Source organism: Delphinus delphis, chromosome 20 (assembly GCF_949987515.2).
Source record: "Delphinus delphis chromosome 20, mDelDel1.2, whole genome shotgun sequence".
Lineage (NCBI taxonomy): Eukaryota > Metazoa > Chordata > Mammalia > Artiodactyla > Delphinidae > Delphinus > Delphinus delphis.
Genome location: NC_082702.1, coordinates 10,086,908 through 10,108,372, shown reverse-complemented (window position 1 = coordinate 10,108,372; position 21,465 = coordinate 10,086,908). Strand labels below are relative to the sequence as shown.

The 21,465-nt window shown below is 56.7% G+C and overlaps 1 protein-coding gene across 2 annotated transcripts; it reads right to left on the bottom strand.

The window, feature by feature from the left end:
• Positions 1 to 932: 932 nt before the first annotated feature.
• Positions 933 to 21,338, bottom strand: EXOC3L2 (exocyst complex component 3 like 2). 2 transcript variants are annotated; one of them, XM_060000905.1, is made up of 12 exons: positions 21,300 to 21,338; positions 16,777 to 17,315; positions 13,417 to 14,050; positions 11,766 to 11,877; positions 10,673 to 10,774; positions 10,472 to 10,572; positions 10,143 to 10,253; positions 8,668 to 8,803; positions 5,592 to 5,714; positions 4,984 to 5,139; positions 4,058 to 4,179; positions 933 to 1,810 (listed from the first exon to the last, which is right to left on the bottom strand). In XM_060000905.1, exons 2-12 carry the CDS (start codon positions 17,297 to 17,299, stop codon positions 1,531 to 1,533), a joined length of 2,400 nt encoding a protein of 799 aa, XP_059856888.1. In that variant the 5' UTR covers positions 17,300 to 17,315; positions 21,300 to 21,338; the 3' UTR covers positions 933 to 1,530. The 2 variants fall into 2 exon arrangements, with proteins under 2 accessions (XP_059856888.1, XP_059856887.1); XM_060000904.1 differs by lacking the exon at positions 21,300 to 21,338 and having other exon boundaries at positions 16,777 to 17,383.
• Between the last annotated feature and the right edge of the window lie 127 nt (positions 21,339 to 21,465).

The window sequence follows — 21,465 nt, the reverse complement described above, 5'->3', positions numbered from 1 at the left end:
TGGGTTGATGGTTAAGGGGTGCAGGGTTTCTTTGCGGGGGTGCTGAAAAGTTTCTAAAATTGACTGCAGGGGTGATTGCACTGAATTGTGCACTTCAAGTGGATGAATTGTCTGCTGTGTAAATTATATTTCAATACAGGCATTTTTAAGCGGGGCATCCAAATCTGAAAAGAACCCGGCCAAACCAAGGTGAATACATCTTTAATTAAATACGTACAAAATGTTCATTCCTCAACTCCTCTCTTGTATATCAATGACATTGAAAGTGTCATTTTAGGACGTCAAGTGAGGTGCACATATCCTCTGGGCATCTCACTTTGTCTTGGGCAAAGAGAGGTTAAGCAGTTCCTCAGAGAGGGACGGGCACCTCAGCCCAGAGAGGGTCAGCTTCCTATCCGGCGTCACACAGCCCTGGGGCTCCAAGAGTCCCGAGTCCCCACCTTCAAACGTGAGTTCAAATGTGCGTGAGGTTCCAACCGCAGCTTCCACGCTGACCCCTGGCTGCCTCCTCCTTCCGACTTCACAGGAAAAAAAAAAGCCATGCCATGTGCGTGAGGTTCCAACCGCAGCTTCCACGCTGACCCCTGGCTGCCTCCTCCTTCCGACTTCGCAGGGAAAAAAAAAAAAAGCCACGCCAGGAAGCATCCATCACAGGCTGTCCAGCTGGGGGGAGGGGCAGGGGTCAGCGAGGAGGCGACCTCAAGGGCTCCGTGGGGACCAGGATCCGGCAGGGCTGGGGGTGAGAGGCTGGAATTCTTCCCACCCTGACATTTTCCTGCGTCAACCCAGGAGGGCGCCCTGGATGCCGCCAGCCCTGCCCCCAACCTCCTTCCTCTCTGGATACAGTTTCCCGGCTAAGGATGAGGGGGGCGGGGGGGGGGGGGCTTGCCAAGGTGGAACCACTAGGCCCAGGAAAGAAGGCACTTTGGGGTTGACAAAATGAGGGACGCTGGCTCAGAGAGGCCAAGGGCCTGCTGTGGAGTCACGCAGCCTCGGGAACTTGGTGTAAACAGGGCGGCCCGGCTGCTCCTGCATTGCAGGGCCTGCCTCAGCCACCGCTGCCCTGCCCAAGAGTTGGACCCTAGCCCGGCCTTGGGCGTGTGAGAAGCCCTTGGCCCTGGTCCCTGCCCCGGGTCCTTCCTCCCCCCCACACACTGGGGACTCAGCCCTTCCTTGTGTTAAATAGAAACCTCTTTATTCTAAGTATCGTACGTTCCTTAATACATTGGATTGAGGCCAGACCTTGAGGTGAGGGGAAAGGGGGGGCCTGGGATATTTCTGTAGAGCCTTCCAAAACACCACCCACCACTCACGGGGCTGGGGAGGTGGTGCTGGGAACGGGCTTCATGGCCTCGGGAAAGTCCTTGCTCCTTCTGGCCACTTTCCCTTCTGTACAGGGAGTTTGGGGGTAGGTGAGGAGACCTCTAGTGATCTTTCCAGCCCAGGGCTCTGTGGCCCCAGACAGGGAGTCAGGAGGACGGTCTGTCAGCAGCAGAGATGGGGGGGCACTGAGGTGGAGCCGGGAGAGTCTCAGTGTTGGGCCCGGGGCCGTGATGGAGATGGAGATGGAGGCCGAGGCCAGGGCAGGCAGGCCAGCCGGGAGAGGGAGAGGCGGCCCAGGAAGAGAGGGAGGCTGAGGCAGAAAGGCGGCCGGGGCACGGGGATGTCTGCAAAGAAGGCACGGTCCCGGGGGGGCGACAAGGTTCCCCCCTCAGAGAGTTCCAAGTCCCGGGCCACCGCCAGGATCTCGTGGCGGGCGACTGTGTGGTGCAGGCCACGGATGTCCAGGAGGGCTGCCACGTGCTTCCGCCTGGGGGTAGAGGAGGGGACAGGTGCACGGGGTCCTCCAGATACACTCCCAGCCCACCTGTGGGCCCCACCCGGCCGTCTGTTCCAGAACCTGCCTTAGCTCTGGAGCCCCTTTGCTCTCTCTGGATTCCCCCTCCATACCAGTCCCCCCGAGATCCCGCCCTCCCACCAGCACCCCTAGGTCCCCCCCTTCATACCAGCCCCCTTCCAGAGCTTCCCTTCCAAACACTTCCAAATCCTCCTACTCACAGTGGATTCCAGAACTGTCACCTCCCAACCCAGCACAAGGATATTCCTTCTTGCCGCATCTCAGCTCCTGGTTAAAATAACCTTCCATCTTCACCCCCAACTTGGCTCAGACAGCTCCTGAATTTCCATGCTGGTACCCTTGCACCTGTTTAAGCTCTGGACTCTATAGCAACCCTTAACCTCATTTTCACTTTCATCTCAAACAGCCCCAGGGCATCACTCAAATCCAGCCCGGAAGTGCTCACCCACAGCCCTACCCTAACCCTCACCTCACCCCAACGCCAGGTCTGGAGTCTTCACCACTGCTGTTCCAGAGCCCTCATCCAAATTCAGCCTTGGAACGCTCACTTCACCTCTAACCCCTTCCTGGAATTGTTCTCAACTAAAATTCTCCCCCAGAACTTAAAATTCACCTTGGGGACCCTCACTCCAACCAGAAACTCTGTGCTCAAAGCTGGCTCTCTTCCACAACCCTCGCCCCTAAATCCAACACAATGGAAACTTCCCTTCACGCCAATCTCAGCTCCAGATCCCGGATCCAAAACTCAGCTCCAGAACCACCATCATATTTCAACTCAAGATCCTGCCCCCAACGTTCATTTCCAGAACTTTCATCTCAAACAGAGTTCTGGGGTCTTCACCACCCCCTTCAGTCCAACTCAGTCTCTTCACCCTCCTGCATCCCAAGTTTGGAATCCCCACAGCTCCAAAACACTCATCCAAAATGGGGCTCAAGAACCTTCCAGCTCAACAGAGATGCAAAACACAGCCCCCAAACTCAGCTTTGGAACCCCTCCTCCCAGCCCAGCTTGAGACCTTTCGAACTCGGCTGCATATCCAAGTTCAGATTCAAGTTCAGAAACCCCAACCCAGCAGGAATGCCGGGACCCTGGCCCCCATGCGACTCCAGGGCTCTGTGCTTTCCCAAGGACATAAGCCCCACACCTGAGAAGCAGAACCGCCCATCCTGAATCAGTTCCAGAATCCTCACCTTCAGCCCCACGTCCTCAACTTCAACCCAGCTGATGCCTCACTCCTGGGTCCTGGGGGATTGTCTCTCTGCATACAGAATGTCTGCCCGACTAGCATCGCAGGACTGCCGCCACCTTATGCAGGTGGCAGTGTTGTGTGGTGGTCAGGTGTACCAGCTTCAGAGCCTGCTGCCTGGGCTCAAGTCCCCACTTCGCTGCCGGCTAGCTGTGACACTGGGGTCAGCTACTTAATTTCCACCTGCCTCGGATGGTGCTAGGCACTCAGAACAGTGCTGCCTTTGACGTGCAAAGATTTTCTCAAATAGCTTATCTTCTAAAATAACTCTTACATGCCGCAGCCTTGCGGCCAAAAAATAAAAAATAAAATAAAATGCTCAAATACTGCCTACAATAAATAAATAAACAAAGTAACAGAGTGGGTAGGTAAGATGCTTTCTGAGGTCTGACATAAGAACTCAATAAGCAAGAATTGGTATTGGTACTGCTGTCACCACGGACGATGATTAATCAGCCCCCAATAATCCTATGAAAAGAGTATTATTGTCCCCATGGATCAGAAGAGGAAACTGGGGCTCAGAGAGGATCACAGAGAAAGGAAATGGTCCATCAGGATCTGAACGGCGCCTGCCACTGTCCCAGTGCGTGTGCGCCCGTGTGCCCGTGCGTGTCCCCGTGTCCCCCGCGGCTCCCCAGCTGGGCCGGCCCTTCCTGCCGCCGGGCGGCCCCGCGCCCCCCTGCCCTGGGCTTCCTGTGACTGCTTGTTTGTTTGCGAGCCCTGGTGGCGGCGGCGGCGGCAGCGACGGCGGCGGCGGCAAGAGAAGGAGGGAAATCGTATTAATAATGCCCTGGTTCCAGCAGGAAACGGCCGTCAGACACGCTCGCCGCCTCCCTCCCTCGCCCAAGGGGCAGGAAACGCAGGGACGGATGCCAAGGCTCTCCGGGAGACCTCGGCCTGGCGGCCGCGCGGGCAAAAAGGAACCAAGCCGGCGTGGGGGTGGGGATCTCACCTGATGTCTGGGTAGTCCCGCACCAGCATCCCCACCTCCATCTGGATGCTGGGCGTGTCTTCCAGATGCAGAACTTCGGCCAAACGGGGCACCACGGCGTCCAGCCACGAGGCCTGGGATTCCTGCATGGGAAGACCCCGGGCTCACACTCAACACCCACCCCCTCGAAACCACAGCCTCCCAAGGCCTCGCCTCGCCTGGCAGTTTTCTCGTCCGTAAAACCGGGCAGAGGGCAGACTGCAGTCAGAGGTTATCTGGAACCTTTGGAAATTTGAAGAAAAATCCATAATATAACCTACTCCCAGTTTTGCAGCAAATTTGGGGCTCGGGGACACCCCTCAAAACCTATTCTAAATTTGCAAAATGTTACCGTTGGGGGAAACTGCATAAGGTATGCCAGCGATCTCTCTGCATTCTTTCTTATAACTGCATGTGACTCCACAGTTATCTCCCCCAAAATTAAAAAGAAAATTCCAAGGACTCTAGGTTAGAAACTCCTGGAATAGCGGCTGAGTGAGACCCTTCCCGTCCAGCTCATTACAACTGGGTACAAATAAGATTTGCTGACTTTTAAATGCTTGGATTTGAGAACGCTAAGGTTCTGAGTTTCTCTTGCATTTAGCGACTATCTGTGCTCATAATAATGGCTAATGTTTAGGTCCTAAGCCCTTTTAATGGGACTTATCTAATCCCCACAACAAGGCATAGGGACCATTTTTCTCTTCATTTGTGCCCAGAGCGCTCTCTCTTTCAGTTAGAAAGGCAATTTTGACCCTCAGAGGGCGAAGATCAGAGTGTTACTATTGGCTGCAAATTGGGTGAGGGTCTTATTCTAAGCCCCCGCCCCCGGCTCTCGAGTCTGGGGATTCCCGGAAGCCAACGTTTTCCGTAGTTTCGGAGCCCCCCGCCCCCGAGGCCGCACTGACCAGCCGTCGGAACAGCCTCTGCAGCTGCGCCGCGTCCTCCCGGAGCCTGCCGGCCACGCGGCTGCGGGTCCGCGCGGAGCCGCAGCGCAGGCGACCGCGGAACAGGGGCCGCACGTACTCGACCAGCGCCCGCCGGTGCAGCTCGGCCACCAGCTCCTGGGGACCCGGGAAGACGCGAGGGGGTGTGAGCCGCCGGTGACCCCCTTCCCCGCTTCCCACCCGCCCGCTCCCGCTCCGGACACCCAACGGGAACCCCTGCCCACCCCCAGCCGCCGGCGGCCCTCCCGGCTCCCAGTGGGTGACCCCTGTCCTGCTCCTCCTAATCAGCTCGCGGACCCTCCCCCACCGGCCCCCAGAGGGTGCCCCATCCCAGCCCTCTCCAATTTCTCCGGAGCTCCACCATCCAGAGGCCCCAACCCCGCCAGCATGCCGCGCTACACCCCGGTATCCGCGGGCACCCTCCGCGCAGACCACAGGTAGAGCGCCACCTATCTCGCCCCACCTAGAAGGGGTCTCTCCCCTCTGAGCGCTCTAGCTCTGCTCTCCCACCCTCCCCCCACCGGCCCCGGGTCCCCCCCTGCGCCCCTCCCCCGCACAAGCAGATGCACCTGGTAAGGCTCATCTTGCATCCTGCGCAGTGCCAGGGCCTTAGCGCCCAGCGTGCCCACGATGCCATCCAGGGCCTCCGAGCTGCTCAGCCACTTCCTGCGCATCAGCTTGCTGAAGTGCGGCTGGGTGGGACAGAGTGGGCAGAGGGTCACAGTTCGCCTCCCTTCCGCCCTCTTTCTTCATAGATCAATCCAACACTTGTTCCCAAAACGCTGCTCCGAGCTGAACCAGGGCTGCGCAGTGCTGGGGACACAGCAGTGCGGAGACAGTCCAGCCCTGACCTCCTGGGGCTCTCAGTCCAGCCCTGGGCTCTCAGTCCAGCCCTGCCCTCCAGGCTCTCAGTCCTGAGGCTGCCCTCAGTCCAGCCCTGGGCTCTCAGTCCAGCCCAGCTCTCCTCCAGAAGAGGAGACAGACCCGTTCCCCAGACAGTGACCATTCAGAGTGGCCACGGCTGGAAAGAGGGAGCCCAGGGGTTTAGGAAGCCCAGCCTGAGTCAGCATAGAGAGTCAAGGAGGGCTTCCTGGAGGAGGGGGCACCAGAGCTGAGGCCAGGAAGATGGTCACTGTTAGCCAAGTGAGCGGTGGGAGAGGGAGTGGCTCAATCCGAGGGGAAAGCCAGTGTGAAGAAGGTTCAGATTTCAGATGGGCTTGTGTGTCAGAGGACCGGAAAGAAGGTCAGTGTGGCTGGCAAGACCATCTGTATAATTCACGGGCCCAATGCAAAAATGAAAATGGGAGACCCTTTGTTCAAAACGTATTAAGAACTTCAAGACAGAGAGAGCAGAACTTTAAACCAAGCTAGGACCCTTCTAATCAGGGGGATGCGGGGGTGGGGGGCCTGTATGACTGCCCAGTGAAGAGATGGGGCTGGTCAGGTGAACCGAGCAGGGCACACAGGCCTCCTGGGCTTGGGAGGAGCCTCAGATCTCTCTTGAGGGCACTGGGGATCCACGGCAGGTTCTAAGCAGAGGAGGGAGAGGGTCAGCTTTGTGCTTCACCGAGATGGCTGGGAGGGGGCAAGACTGAGGCAGAAATGGGGGGTTTGGAAGGAGGGGAAGGGATGAGAAGGGATGAGGAGGGGGAAAGGAGAATGCAGGTGGTAGATTCAGAGGATGTAGTAAGTGGCCACCGGTGGAGGGAGGGGAGGGAGGCATCTGGATCCTGGAGGTGGGATGGGCAGTGGGTCTGTCCCTCAGATGGAGGCTGGGAGCATGAGGTGCCCGGACACCTCTGGGGTTGGTGTCCATGGGGGTCTGAAGCAGATTCCTATCCCACTCAGCCCAGCACCCCCTTCCTGCTTTCTCATCCCATAGTAGCCCAATTTTCTGAACCTCCAGAATTGAGGCCTGTGGGCTTTTGTTGGAAAGCAGGTGTGAATCAACTGAGCTGACGCTCTTGGTACCGCACGCAGCTCAGGACGTGTTGCTGTTGCTATAAACTCTGTACGTTTATGAAGTTCCCTAACGGCCAGTACCCGAGGGCCAGGACCCAAGCTAAGTACTTTATGGCCACAAGCCCTTTGCTTCCTCACAGCCATCTGAGAAGCCTGGAATTCCTGGGTCCATTTTCCAGATGAGCAAACATAGACCCCCAAGAGGAAAGCCATTTGCCTAAGTCCCCCTACCTGGAAGCCGTACAGCCAGGCCTGGAACAAAGACTGTACCCCCTTCCCCCCAACACTCACTTTCATTCCCATGCTTGTCCATTTAGTCATTCAACAAACACTCTCTGAACCCTGCCTGTGGCCCAGCCCTGGGTGGATCACGGGGGATACATTAGAGAACGCTTGGGGACACAACACAAAAGGAGATAAACAAAACTCCAAGTGCTGGATAATTATAAGCACTTGGGGGCCTCTGAATTCTGATCTGATATTTGACGATATTAAGGAATGATCGTTCCATCTGTTAGGTAGGAAAATGGCATTGCGGTTACATTTGTTTACAAAGGCTGGGTTCCTTATCTTTCGGAGATACAGGCTAAAGTGCTGATGGATGACGATAGGATGCCAAAGATGTGCTTGAAAAGAATCCAGTGGGCAGGGGAGGTGGGGGGAGAGGTGGAGTTGATACTTGCTGGAGCTGGTCCACAAGAGGTCATTCTGTCATTCTGCCTACTTTTGTGTATGTTTGAAATTTTCCATAATAGAAAAGTTATTTTAGAAACATTCCAACAAATCCTTGCCCTTGAGAAGCTGACATTCCAATGGGAGGAGACAGATTGGAAAAAAAAAAAAAAAAGCAAAGGATATAGCATGGCAGGTGGTGATAAGTGCTTTGGAGACAAATAGAGTGGCGGGGGGGGGCATGTGGGAATCTCAGGGGCTTCTATTTTAAACAGGGCAGTCAGGGGAGGTCCTTCTAAGAAGGTGACATTTGAGTCAAAACTTGAAAGAGGTGAGAGAGGGAGCTTTGTGGCTATTGAGGGAAGAGTAGTCCAGGCAGAGGGAACAGGTGCAGAGGTACTGAGGTTGGAATGTGTCTGACGCGTTAAGGAGAAGTGAGGGGCAAGGAGGAAAGTGGGAGGGGATGAGGTCAGAGAGGGAAAGGGCAGACCATGTGGGCCTCAGGGGCCACAGGGAGGACTTTGGCTTTTGCCCTAAGTGAGCTGGGAGCCATGGAGGGTTCTAAGCAGAGGTGGGACACAACCCGACGTACAATGTGGATCGAGCACGAATCACAACCAGGGACATGCACACCTCTCAGTTCCATTCCCGGGTACTCCCACCAGCTCCTCACCCCGCTCTCACCCACCTCTGGGCATGTGCAGGACCCCAGGGATGAGTGAATGAGGCCCTAGGCTGGGCAGGGATTTGGAGGACCTCAGTGAGGAGGGGTTCCACCCAGTCCCCTAGGCCCCTTCATGCTGATCGCTCTCTATCCTCCCCCTGACCATATCCTCCCACCTCTTCCTTCCTGCGCCCCCCCGTCCCCCTAAACGGCCCAGACATGGCCATCACCCCCCCACCCCCTCTGCTTCCCGAACACTGAGTCATGGGCTGAAAGGAACTGCAGGATGGGGCGGGGGCACTCCCCTGTCCTGGCCCCGGCCCCACCCAGCCCACTGCCTCTCTCACCTGCAGCTCCTGGAACAGCAGGTCGGTCAGGATGCGGTGGCAGAGTCGGGTCACTCGGTCCAGAGCGCTGGCTGCAGCTTCCCGGGCCGGCTCACTCTCAGGGGGTCCCACCCGGGCCAGGCGCTCCGCCAGAGCCCTGTGGGGATCAGTGGAACCAAAAGTCAAGGAGCCTCAACATCTCAGCCCAACTGCCTGGACCTGTCTCCCATGAGACGGACCCTATTTTGTGGGGCAGGGGGGCGACAGGTCAGATGGGGAGCTGGGGGAAGTCAGGGGCTCTGGGGGGGCCTGGGGGCTGAGAAATATCAGGGGATGTCTGGAGGGTTGGGGGTTGGGGGGCTCTGTGGAATGGCTGGGAGTCTGGGGGATGGAGTGGAGAGGAAGGGGTCTATTTCTCTCGCTACTTTCTGGGTGAGAGTGGGGATGCTTCCATCCTAAAAGTCTGTGCTTCTAAAGGGCTGTAATTCTAAAATTCGACCCTTCTCATTTTCTGTCATTGTAACAGTTGATGACCCTCTCCATCACTGAAAGGAGAATAACTTGGTTGAGAGGGCAACTGGGCACTTTCTGCCCACATCCCAGCAGATCCCCTTCTGAGAATGTATCCCTGGTCCCCACACTTGTGGGAGTTGACAGATGTGCCAGGTTTTTCTCTACAAAAGAGTGGAGGCAACTGTCCATCCACTGGGGACAGATGAAATGAATGACGGCACGTCCAAGCGGTGGAAGACAGTTCAGCTATAAAAGATATAAAAGAAGCTGGTGGGAACTCTTCAGGCACTAACAGAAAGATTTCCAAGGTGTTAAGTGGAAAAGGACAGAGTGTGTTCAATATTCTACCATTTGTATTTTTTTAAAGGAAAAGTAATAGATTTACTTGTATATTATGAAATATGCATATGCATGGCTATCTATGCATATGCATGAAGTGTGTCTATGCATATATACACTTATTTACACATATTTACTGGTAAATGTATCAAATACCCCTGGAAAGATATGTGAGGCATTAGCGATAACTGGAGGGAAGGAGTGGGGGAGGGAGGCTTTTCACTGCGTGCCTTATTGTATCTTGAATGCATTCCTAATTTTAAAAATTCAAGTAAAAATAAGTTAATAAAAAGGTAAAGTAATATAACTGAATCGCTTTGCTGTACAGCAGAAATCAACACAACATGCTAAATCAACTATACGAGGAAAGTATTATAAGAAAAAAATGTTTAAAAAAATGTAATCCCTGGAGTCTGGCTTCTAGGTTCCTGTATTTCTAACACTCCCAGGTTCTGATTACTCTATAATTCTAGTGCTCTGTGATGCTATGGTTCTTTCTAGGACTTCCAGGTTTTATGCTTCTAAGGTCCCCTGGATATGCCTCTCGGGGCTAGCTCTGCGATCCCCACCCAGGATCCAGGCACCCCAGTTCAGCTTGTCACCCAGGACTGGCCTTCTCGCCCACACACTGTGGGTGCTCTCACCTCAGGGGGGGCCCACAATTGACCAGGGAGATGGTCCTGCTGATATAGGTGTCGGGTAGCAGCTCCCGGACTCCTGGGTTCTCATGGAATCGTTCCACGCGCTGCTGGAAGCTGGTGAGAGGAGAAAGGGAGGACGGTAGACCGATGGAGCAGCGCTGGATAAGGGTCCCTGGCTGGGCACTCAGCCCAGCAAAGCCTGTGATCCCCACAGAGGCGCCCCTGCCCATCCTGACTGGAGTCACTTTCAGCTCTCCTCTCTCTGCTGGCTCCCGGGTCCAGATGCCCCACCGCCACCCCAGCCCTGCGCCCTTCCCCCCAGCCCTCCATACCTCTGCAGGAATTCTGCCAGCCCCCCCAAGCAGCAGTGGGCCATCCGCTCCCCAAACTCCTGGCTGATGCGGGGCGCTCGCTCTGTGTGCTCTTCCAGCAGCTGCGTGGTCCAGGGGGATGAGAAGTGATGAGGAGGCGAGGTCCCACTTTCCCACTGGTCACCATCCAGCTGATTGTCCTTCCTCTTCCCCGCCCCCTACCTCACACACATCCTGTGCCAGGTTGCTGGACCGGTCCTCCGCACCTGCCCAGTGCCCCGCGTCCTCCTGCAGCACTCGAAGCAGGGCTGCCCGTGTCTGAGCCTGGAGTGGGGAAGTGGGGGCAGAGGCAGGAGTCAGAGTCCCTGGGAGCCTCTCCCTCCCTTTCTCACACCACGATTCCCCCCTCTTCCCCGCCTGCCCCTTAGCCCCCCTGCAGCTCTGGATTCTACCTATGAGCTCATCAAGGTAACGCTGGGGAGAGAGCCTGGACCAGAAAACTTCCCCAGCCCCTTCCATTCCTAAGTCTACAATTTGGCATTTGATACTGAGTCTGTGGTTTTAAGCCTCCTCCGTCTAATAGCCACAGGGTTTAAGGGCTTATCCTCTCATAATCTGATGATTCTAAGACTCTGCTCTCAGGTCTGCAAGACAATTCTTTCACGACTTGCAAATTCTGTGATTCAAGAATTCCAAGTGTCTAGGATTCTAAGGTTTACACATCTCTTGATTCTCTGGTCCTGTTGTCTTCAATTCAGTGAGTCTGAGAACGTAGACTTGTTCGGTCCTGAGATTCAAAGCTCTCAAGTTGCAAAGATACTGATTTCTGTGGCTGGGGCAGGACTGGCTTTTAGACCAGAAACACTCCTGTGGCTGGGATGGCTGTTTACAGCTTGGACCATCCTGCTCAGCGGTGCCTGTGCCCGGCCAGCTATTAACCATGTTTGCTGTCAGCCCTGCTTATATGCAGAGATGCTTTGATGCCCTCCTTCTGTGAGTCTTTGAGTCTGCGAGCTGAGGTTCTGTGACTGACTCTCTCTGGCTGTAAGATTTGAAGTGTCTGAATGTATTGAACCTTTACTGAGTGTCTCCACGCCCGGCCGACTGCTTTAGATACACTGAACATGAGACAGAAGTGATCAGTATGGGCTTACATTTCTATGTCTGTTGGACGGAACTCGGAAGTCCACAAAGGGCAAGGGGAGATGGAGATAGCGAAAGGGGGCGGAGAGAGGCCCCCAAGCTCAGTGTGACCCCCCCCTCCCTCTGCAGAGCGCCTCCGGCTCCCTGATCAGCAAAGCCAAGTTCCAGGTACCTTAACGTCTGTGACACATTCATCCTCCAAGCCACGAACGGTGCCAGGGGACAGAAGGGGCTCCAGCTCCCCATTTTCCAGGGCGACCATGTCCACCAGACCTAGGACCTCTCTGGGGGTAGGGGTAAGAAACGGGGGGGGGGTCTGTGAGAGGTGGGGCTGGGGAGCTGAACCCCTCCCCACCTCCATCCCTTCACAGCCTGTGTGTTTGTGACCTGGGCCTCTCCCTTCCTCTCTCGGGGCCAGCTTTGCTCATCCCTCAAAGGAAGTCTCTGGAATTGTTGCTCCCCTGGCTCCAGTTCCCTGAGTCAGCTCCCTGATGGATGGTGTCCGGGCAAGACTCGTAGGGGTCAAGTCCAGGCTCTGTGACCTGGCACGCAAGGTCTCACCCGCCAGAGCTTCACCAGACAGAAGCTCCCTTCCACCTCCACCCCTAGTCCCTACGTCGTCACCTAGCCTTGGAGTCCTCGCCACTCCAGCCCTCACTCCCAGCCTCTACCCTCTTGCATGCCCAGGCCTGTGCCGTGCCAGCGCTGTCCCCACACCTCCCCACCACCCCTGCACACACCAGGCCTTTGCTCATGGCATCGTCTCAGTCAGAATCCCCATCTCCCTGCAAATCAGACTTAACTCATGTCTCACCATTCCAGGCTCTCTATTCCGCCTCCATCTCTCATGGATGGCATGTGAGTGTCATGAACATATATTCCCAAATGGGATCTGGACAGGTCAGTGTTGCTAACTGTTGCCTTCCCATTCTTCTGGTGACAGCATCTTGATTTCGATGAGGGGCCATCCACTCCCTCACCCTCCAATGTGTGGTTTGGGTGTGGCTAACTCCCTTTTCCCTGGAGCCTGTAGGGACCCAGTCATAGCTGATCACCGTACCCCATCCCCCAGCCACAAGAATGGAAATGTTTTAAGATGCAAAGGCTGGATGGTTATAGGATTCTAGGACTGGGAGGGTCAATGGTACTCAGGTTCTAGATGCTAAGATTATAGAGCTCAAGGGACCAAAAGTGCTACCATCCTAAAACTGGAAGGACCGACAAGTGTCAGAGTTCTGGGATCCAAAGGGGGGATGAAGCTAAGATTTAGGATTCGAAGGCTCATTGGCGCCAACGTTCTAGGGTTGAAATTGTCATCAGTTCTAAAGTTCTAAGATTGGAAGAGTCATCGGCGCTTGTGCCCTAGGGTCTAAGGCGAAAGCAGTGTAAGGGTTCTAGAATTCCAAGGGTCAACAGTGCCAAGATTTTAGGATGAGAAGGGTCATTGGTGTTAAGTTTCTAGGACTGGAAGGGTGGGCAGTGCTAAGATTCTAAGAGTGTACTGTTGATGATTCTAAAGGTTCTTGGACTGGAAGGGTCAACAATGCTAAGATTCTAGGACCGGAAGGATGGCGGGTGGTAAGGTTCTAGATCAGAAGGATCCCTGTTGCTGAGGTTCTAGCGCGGGAAGCGTGGAGAGCGCTAAGATTCTCGGGTTGTAAATGTCACCAGTGCTGAGCCTGGAAGGGTCAACGATATTAAGGTTCTAGGAATGAAGGTCCAGGAGGGTCCTTAGGTTCTGAAGGGGCCGGGGCTGGAGGGAGTGGGGGAAAGCGAGGGTTCTACTCTACCTTGGGGCAGCCGATCCCTAGGCCCCCGCTCACCTGGGGTACACCTGGTTATGCCAGTGCAGCAGCGCGTAGCGGTCGGCCAGCGGCAGCCTCCGGCGGGCGGCGGCCCCGATCCACTCGGCCAGCGCGCCGTGGTAGCCGCGCAGGTAGACGCCAAAGGCGCCCAGGCCGGCGGGGTAGGAGGGCGCCAGGCGGCCCCGCACCACGCCCATATCCTCCAGCAGCCGCCCCCGCAGCGCCTCCAGCTGCCCGGCCAGGCCCCCGGGCGCCCCTGGCGCCGCAGCCTCCAGGCGCTCCCGGGCCGCACGCGCCACCGCCTCCGCCCAGCGGGCGCGCAGCTTGCGGGCCGCCTCGGGTCCCCGGCGCCCGTCCGCCGCCTCCTCCTGCACCAGCACCTGACCCAGCTGCGCCACGGCGCCCGGCCCGGCGCCTGCGCCCGGCCCGGGGCCCGCCAGCGTCTCGCGCACCAGCGCCCACAGCTCGCGCTGCAGGGCCTCGTACAGCAGAGCCACGTCCCGGGCCCGGCGGCCCCCGCCCGCGCCCTCGGCCTTGGGCGGCCCGGGCGCGCCGCCCCCCGACGACGCCAGCTCTTCGGCCTCCAGCTCCAAGATGTGCTCGTCGGCCCGTGCGAGCTCGCGCTGCTGAATCAAGCTCAGGATCTCCAGCACTGTGGGCGCAAAGCGGGAGCTCAGGGGCTGGGAAACCGGGCGGACGGCGGGGAGAAGGCGAGGGGAAGAGGGTCGGGGGAGGGGAGAGGTGGGGGGCAGAGAGGGATGTGGGGGCATCTCAGGAGAAGGGGAAGAGAGAAGGCTGTCAGGTGAGGGGCCTAGGAGACGGGAGGGGGCGGAGAGGGAGGAGGGGGCAAGGGGGAGGGGACAGGAGGCGGTCAGGGAAGGGAGGAGGGGGTTTGGCGATGGGAGAAGGCGTCTGGATATAAGGAGGTCAAAGATGAAAGGGTGTCTGATTCGGAAGAGGGTAAGATGAGAGGACGAGTCAGAGGAAGTGGGGTTAGGGGAATGAGGGAGAAGGAAAGGCTTAGGGCTTGGGCTAAGGGGTCAGGGCTACGAAGAGAGTATCAGGGGGTAGGTGAGGCTGTGGGGAGGAGTTAGGGGAGTTGAGGGCGGATGGGATAGAAAAAGGGCGTCAGGGTCAAAAAAAAGGCATCAGAGGAAGTGGGGCGGCCAAGGGAGGACAGTCGGAGCCAGGGAAGGGGGAGAGGGATGGAGAGAGCCAGTGGACTGGGGGGCAGGGTGGGGGCATGGAGGTGGGAAGAGGGTATGAAGACCAGAGATGGGTCTTTCGGGGGTGGGGACAACTATGGGGGTGACCTGGCTCTCCGATGATTTCACACTCCCCCAGGAGAGGGGAATCATGGGCTCGGGAGGCCTCTGAGTGAACGCAGAGGGTCCCAGTGGCCCAGGGTTACCCCCGACACCTCCAGCCCCCTCCACTTCCTCCCTGGCAGAGAAACTGTTTCCTGGCCAGTGCTATTTCTGCCCATCTGTTTCCAGAAGGCGGGGGCTTGAGTCACTCCCTTCTCACCTCCCTGTGGTGCCCTCCCAGTCCCTAGGGAGCAGGGGCTGAAATAGCTTCTGGCGCAGGATGTGGAGGGCATCAGGCATCAGGTTGAAGGAAGGGCTCTCCAGTGATGCGGCAGCGAGTGCTGTCCATGGGGGGAGGGTAGGAGTGGGGATGGGGGTGGAGGGATAGAGGCAGGGTGGGGGACAGGGTTGAAGGAAGGTGGGGATTGGGCAGGGCTGGGGCTGGAGAAGCGGATGGGGATGAAGGTGGAGGCTAGGATGAGGGAGTTTAGGGTTAGGGTGAGGTTGGGGCTGAAATCGGAAGAGGGGGATGGGAAAGAAATTGAGAATGTCATCTGGAGTTTGGGGTAGGGATGGGCTTGGAGATGAGTTTAGGTGAAAGTTGAGGATGGAAAGAAGGTAGAGATGGAGGCGAGTTTGAAGAAGTCTGGACGTGAGTTGGGGTTGGGAGGAATGCAGACAGTTGAAGTTGGAGGTTGGAAATGGGGGGGTTAGGATTGAGACGGGGTGGGTGTGGAGATGGGGTTAAGAGGTTGAGTTTGGGGTTAAGGTTGAAAATGGGGGCTGGGAGTGCGACTAGGACTGAATGAGGAAGTTGGGGAGGTGAATGGGGTTGAAGGGGGATGCTGAGATGGACCTGGGGTTCGGGGGTGGGAGTGAGACTGAAGAGGGGAAAGGGTTGAAGTTGCACGCAGGGATGGGATTGAGGATGGGGTGAGAGTAGAGGAATGAGCTATGGCATGGGACTGGACCAGTTGGCGCTTGTCACGGTGTTGGGCATAGCAGTGAGGTTAAAGATGGCATTTGGGGCTTCCCTGGTGGCGCAGTGGTTGCGAGTCCGCCTGCCGATGCAGGGGATGCGGGTTCGTTGCTCGGTCCGGGAAGATCCCACATGCCGCCCAGCGGCTGGGCCCGTGAGCCATGGCCGCTGAGCCTGCGCGTCCGGAGCCTGTGCTCCGCAACAGGAGAGGCCACAGCAGTGAGACGCCCGCGTACCGCAAAAAAAAAAAAAAAGATGGCATTTGGCGAAAGGGATGGATTGGGAATAAGCATGCGATGTGCCTCAGGTGGCGATGGCTGATGGGGTTGGAATAAGTATAGCTGGAAATCAAAAAGGCATTGAGGAAGACAGTGGGGTTTGGGTTAGTATTGGGGTTGAGGATACGACAGGGGTGGTGTTATGAGTGGAACTGTGTTTGTCCCCCACCCCAAGAAGAAGAGATATGTGAAGTCCTAACCCCCAGTACCTCAGAATGGGATCTTATTTGGAAATAGGTAATTTACAGAGGTAAGCAAGTTAAAATGAGGTCATAGGGTGGGCCCTGATCCATTATGACTGGTGTCCTTATAAGAAGGGAAACTTGGACACCAAGATAGACATGCACAGAGGAGAAGATGATGTGAAGACAGAGAGAAGGCCATGTGTGGACGGAAGGTGGGGGGGATGCAGTTACAAGGCAAGGAACGCCACAGATTGCCAGCAAAGCACCGGAAGCTGGAAGAGGCAGCTTTGAAAGGAGACGGGATTGAGGTTGAATTTGAGGATAGTAACGGAGAGAGGGTTGAAACCGGGGACAGGGAGGGGACTGGAGGAGATGAGACCGAAGTTGGTCATTTGGTGGTTGTTGGACAAGGGGACGAGGTTGAAGGCAGATGGAGAGAGGGACAGATTGGGCTGGGGGTGGAGACGGGGCTGAAGCTGGAGCTGGTGATGGAGATTAGGACCGCAGCGGGGACGGGCTGGCCATGTCCGTGGAGGTGGGCAGATGGAAGCTGGAGATGTGAATGGAGATGGGGTCACGGGTGGAGACACTGTGATTCTCCCAGGTCTGGGCCGGGACTCCCGACTCACCTGACAGCGGCTCCTTTATCTTTGGGGGCTCCGGGACCTTGGGCGGGGGCTCGGGAGCCGCCTCGCCTGCGGGCACCACCCTCTCAGCCAGTGACGCCCGCCGGGGCTTGGGCCCACGCCCCAGTCTCAGGAAGGCCAGTCTCCGGGCAGCCTCCCCAGCCGCCTCCTCGTCGCCCTGGGCTCGGGTCCCCTGAAGCCTGGCCAGGAGGCCAAAGTCTGCTGAGCTCCTACGGATCCCCGGTGTCAGCACACGGCCCAGGAAAGAGCGAGGCTGCCCGTCCCCAGGGCTGCCCGCCCGCCGGCCAGGGGTTCTGCCCAGCCGGAAGGGGGCCAGGCCTGCCAGCTTCTCCAGGGTGGCACGGCGGCGACATGATGTTCCGTTGGGCAGGGCCTCCAGTTCCCCAGCCTCCTCTTCTTCCAGCCCTGAAGCTTCCTCAAAGGGGTTCCGAGAGGACCTCAGGGGCAGTGTCCCCGCCCGGGACATCTTAGAGTCTGCCAGCCCTAGACTCTTCAGGATGGGCATTTTGACAGGCGGGGACCTGGGGAAAAAATAATGGACCATCGGTGGTGTTGATGACAATGCCTTTGTGTACCCAGCACTTTGGGGCATGTGTGCCAAGCACTGGTCTGAGCACTTACTTACCCCTTGAGTCTGCACAATCTCATGAAGAGAGGAACTATGCCCATTTTGCAGATGAGGAAACTGAGGCTCAGAAGAGCACAAGTGTTTGCCTAAGGTCCCATAGTGATTCGGGTTTCAAACCCAGGCCTGTCAGATTCCAGACCCAGTGTTCTCTCCCCTGAGCATCGGCGTCCAGACCCTTCCCTTCCCTTCCCTTACTCCTGCCCAGGGGTGTTCATCATCTTTTTTGTTGTTGTTGTTGTTCTTTTTTTTTTTTTTTGTTCATCATCTTAGTGCACCCTTCTACTCCACGAGGAAACAGGCTCGGAGAGCAGAAGGGTCTTTCCCACGGTGGCACAGCCAGCGAAGGGCAGAGACTGCATGGGGACCCAGGCCCCACCCCACCGTCTACCCAGGTGTCCTGTTCACACAGTTGGGCACCTGCTTCGTCTCCCCTGTCCAGGCAGTACCCCTGTCTCCTCTACCCTACCCCATTCATTCCTTCAACAAACATTTTACTGGGAAATGCCCAGAATACACAAATCCATAGAGACAGAGAGAAGATCAGTTGTTTCCAGTGACTGGGAGAGGGGGACTGGGCTGTGACCACCGAACTGGTACAGCGTTTCCTTTTAGAGGGATGAAGACGTTCTAGAATTAGTGGCGATGGTTGACAGCCTTGTGAATGTACTAGATGCCACTGAATTGTACACTTTAAAGCGGTTAGTGTGGTAAATTTTATGTTCTGTAGATTTGACCACACACATCCCCGTACACACATCCCCATACACACACACACACACACACACACACACACACACACACTCGTGCACACACACACACACAAACTGATTAGGTATTTACATGGGCCCAGCCCTGAGCAGGCCCTGAGGACACAGCAGTGGCCAAGGCAGACCCAGTCCCTGCCCTCATGGAGCTCGAAGCTTCCCGAGTCCCGCCCATTCCTTCTCCTAGATCCGTCTCCTACCTCTTCGTGGCCCCTGCCCCAGTCCAAGCCCCCTCCTGCTTCCCTGCTGCAGCCTCCCCCCTGATCTCCGGCCTCTAGTTCTCCAGTCTACCGTGGAGGACCTTGGTAAGGCTCAGACCTGCCCCTCCCCCTTCTCTTAACCCTCCATGGCTCCCCAGTGCCCTCGAGATGAAATTCAGGCCCCCCTGCTTGCCTGCTGTACACCTCATCAGCACTACCGCACCTTCTCCTCCTCCTTACCTCAGGCTCCTCTGGGTTCCAGCACTGTTTATACGTGGAGGCCTGTTCTCCATGTTCCATTCACACTTCAGGACCCAGCCCCAGTGTTGCCTCTTCCCAGATGCCCAGGCTGAGTCAGGTGCACCCCCCTTGAAACTCCCACTCTGGGTCATCACTGTCTGGGGATGGGTCTGTGTCCCCCACTGGGCTGTGAGCCCCAAGAGGACAGGGGCGGGGCTGTCTGTGTCCCCAGCTCCCAGGGCAGGCACTCTGGGAATGAGTGGGTGCTAAACAGGAAGGAGACAAGGACTTCATTCCTTGAGGGAGAGGAGGAATGATAAGTCAAAACGGAGAGCTCAGCAAGGAGCAGGCCGCGCAGGGCCTTGAAAACCGTTAAGGAAGGGCTTGGACTTTCTTCTGAGGGCGCTGGGAGCCACAGAAGGGCGCTTTTGAGAATGATGAAAGGTTCCAAATGTTCAGAAAAGTATAGAAAATAAATTTAATAAACACCCCTGTGCTTACGATCCTATTAGCTGCATCCAATGCAAGCATTTTCTCTTTTGGGTTCATTTGTTTTTCTTTTAAGAATCAAGCATTGCAGGAATTCCCTGGCGGTCCAGTAGTTAGGACTCTGCACTTTCACTGCCAAGGGTGCGGGTTCAATCCCTGGTCTGGGAACTAAGAGTCAAGCATTGCAAATGCACGGAAGCCCCCCAAGCCCCTCCCTGATCCCACCCACTCTAGCCCTCTCCCAAGGAAAGCTGTCCAAGCGGACTTTGACCCTGTGCCTCCCTACCCAGACTGGTATCCAGAAATAATGCATTGTTTTACGTGGTTTCGAACTCTCCATAAATACTGTCATACTACATGTATCCCCTGCCTCTTGCTTTTTTTTTTTTTTTTTTTTTTTTGCGGTACGCGGGCCTCTCACTGCTGTGGCCTCTCCCGTTGCGGGAGCACAGGCTCCGGACGCGCAGGCTCAGCGGCCATGGCTCACGGGCCCAGCCGCTGGACGGCATGTGGGATCCTCCCGGACCGGGGCACGAACCCGCGTCCCCTGCATCGGCAGGCGGACTCTCAACCACTGCGCCACCGGGGAAGCCCCTGCATCTTGCTTTTTTTCCCTCACATTTTACATGTGAGGTTTTCCTGTCTCTGTGGCACTAGTCAAGTGCTGCACACTATTCCACCGTATGACTGACCGATCCGTGTTAAGGGTGTTCGCACATCCTCCCATGGCTGGACACATAGGTTGTTTTGAACCGGGACAGGTTCTGAGCAGGTTAGGGACAGGGTCCAGATGGGGCAGTGGGTGTAGGAGTGCACGGGGGGCCTGGGAGGAAGGCTGCTGCTGCCGGGGCCCTGAGCTGGCTGAGCCATGTGCAAGAGCATCTCCTTTCCTGGTGGGGACGCCCCTTCTTTCCTCCCCGACCTCACCCTCGACACCTTAGCCATTGTTTCTCAAGCCTCCTGTTTCTAGAAACACTGTCCCAGCCTCTCTCCAGTCTCCATGGTCCCCGATCCCCCAGGGAGGCAGTCACCATGGCAACCCTTGCCTGGAACCCCCATGGCTGTGGGCAATCGATACCAGCACCCCTCCCCATACACACACTATTCACACGCTGATTTCTCCGTCTTTCATCTTCCAAACTGGCCTCCACATGCCTAATCCCCAGAATGGCTCCATCATCCCCCCCAAAAACAATCCACCTCCCCCTCAAAACAAGGGCCTCCAATTTCCCTCCAGTTGAAGTCAACATTACCCAAACTGGATTTTTTTCACCCATGCTAGATTTGACATTCCCACGCTGGCTCCCATATCCACCCCTCAACTGGATCCCCCTCAAACCATTTCCAACATCCTCAGACCTGGCTGCAACATTTTCCCAAAACTGGCCCCGACGTCTTTCCCCTTCCTGGCTCCAACACCCACCTCTGCAAACTGACATCCTGCCCCCTCCAGCCCCCTCGTCTGCCTCCCAGTGCCCGGCCCCTGACTCACTTCCGAGGCATCCCTCAAGCCCTCAGCCTCCCAGCTGCTGCAGGATGTCTTGGCCACCAGAGCTTCCCTCTCTGGGCTCCTCCTTCTCTTCCTCACTGCCAGCCTTTCCCCAAAGTCCCAAACCCTCTGCCGGCCAGCCGACCTGTTTGCAGAAGTCATCACCTCCAGGCCTGTGTCTGTATCGGGCAACTGCCCTTACAAATTGTGTCCAGTACAGCCGCAATCCAGACCTTGCCGCCAAACAATTCTGTCACCAGCCCAGCCTGTTTCAGGCTCATCCACACCTTCATTCCCAACCTCATCCCATCTGCATCCCAACCCTTGTTCCAGCTCCATCTCCAAGACCCCACCTCATCCCTCTCTGGCCTCAGCCTTCCCACCTGAACTCAGAGCTTCCGACCCAATGACATCTTGTCTCTCCTCTCCCTTGGCGGTTCCAAGCTCTCCGTGACTCCCTGGCAACCTAGATCGTCAGAGTCCCCAAAGTCTTCCCTGCACCCTCCCCTGCTCCCCCATCTCCTCCCGCCACCCTCTTGCTGGTTGGCACCCTCTCGAGGTCAGGTCCTAGAGTTTCTCTTTGCCCCCAGCCTCTCCTGGCTTCAGGGCACACGTTCTCCCAAATTCTGGTCCAGCCCCCAATTCAGAGCGCCCCAGGGGCGTGTGAATCCTGCCCCCTCCTCCCACAGACTCACCTCCTTGTCAGTGTCCCTCTGTCCGTGCTGCTGTCCTGTCCTGAGACTGCTTTAGCCAGGACTGCTGAGAGCTTGGATCTGAGGAGGGGGGGGGTTAGAGGAGGTCAATTTCCTGTCAGGAAACCCCTCCCTCTCTGGGGCCAGGGGCGGGAAGGACTTGTTATCT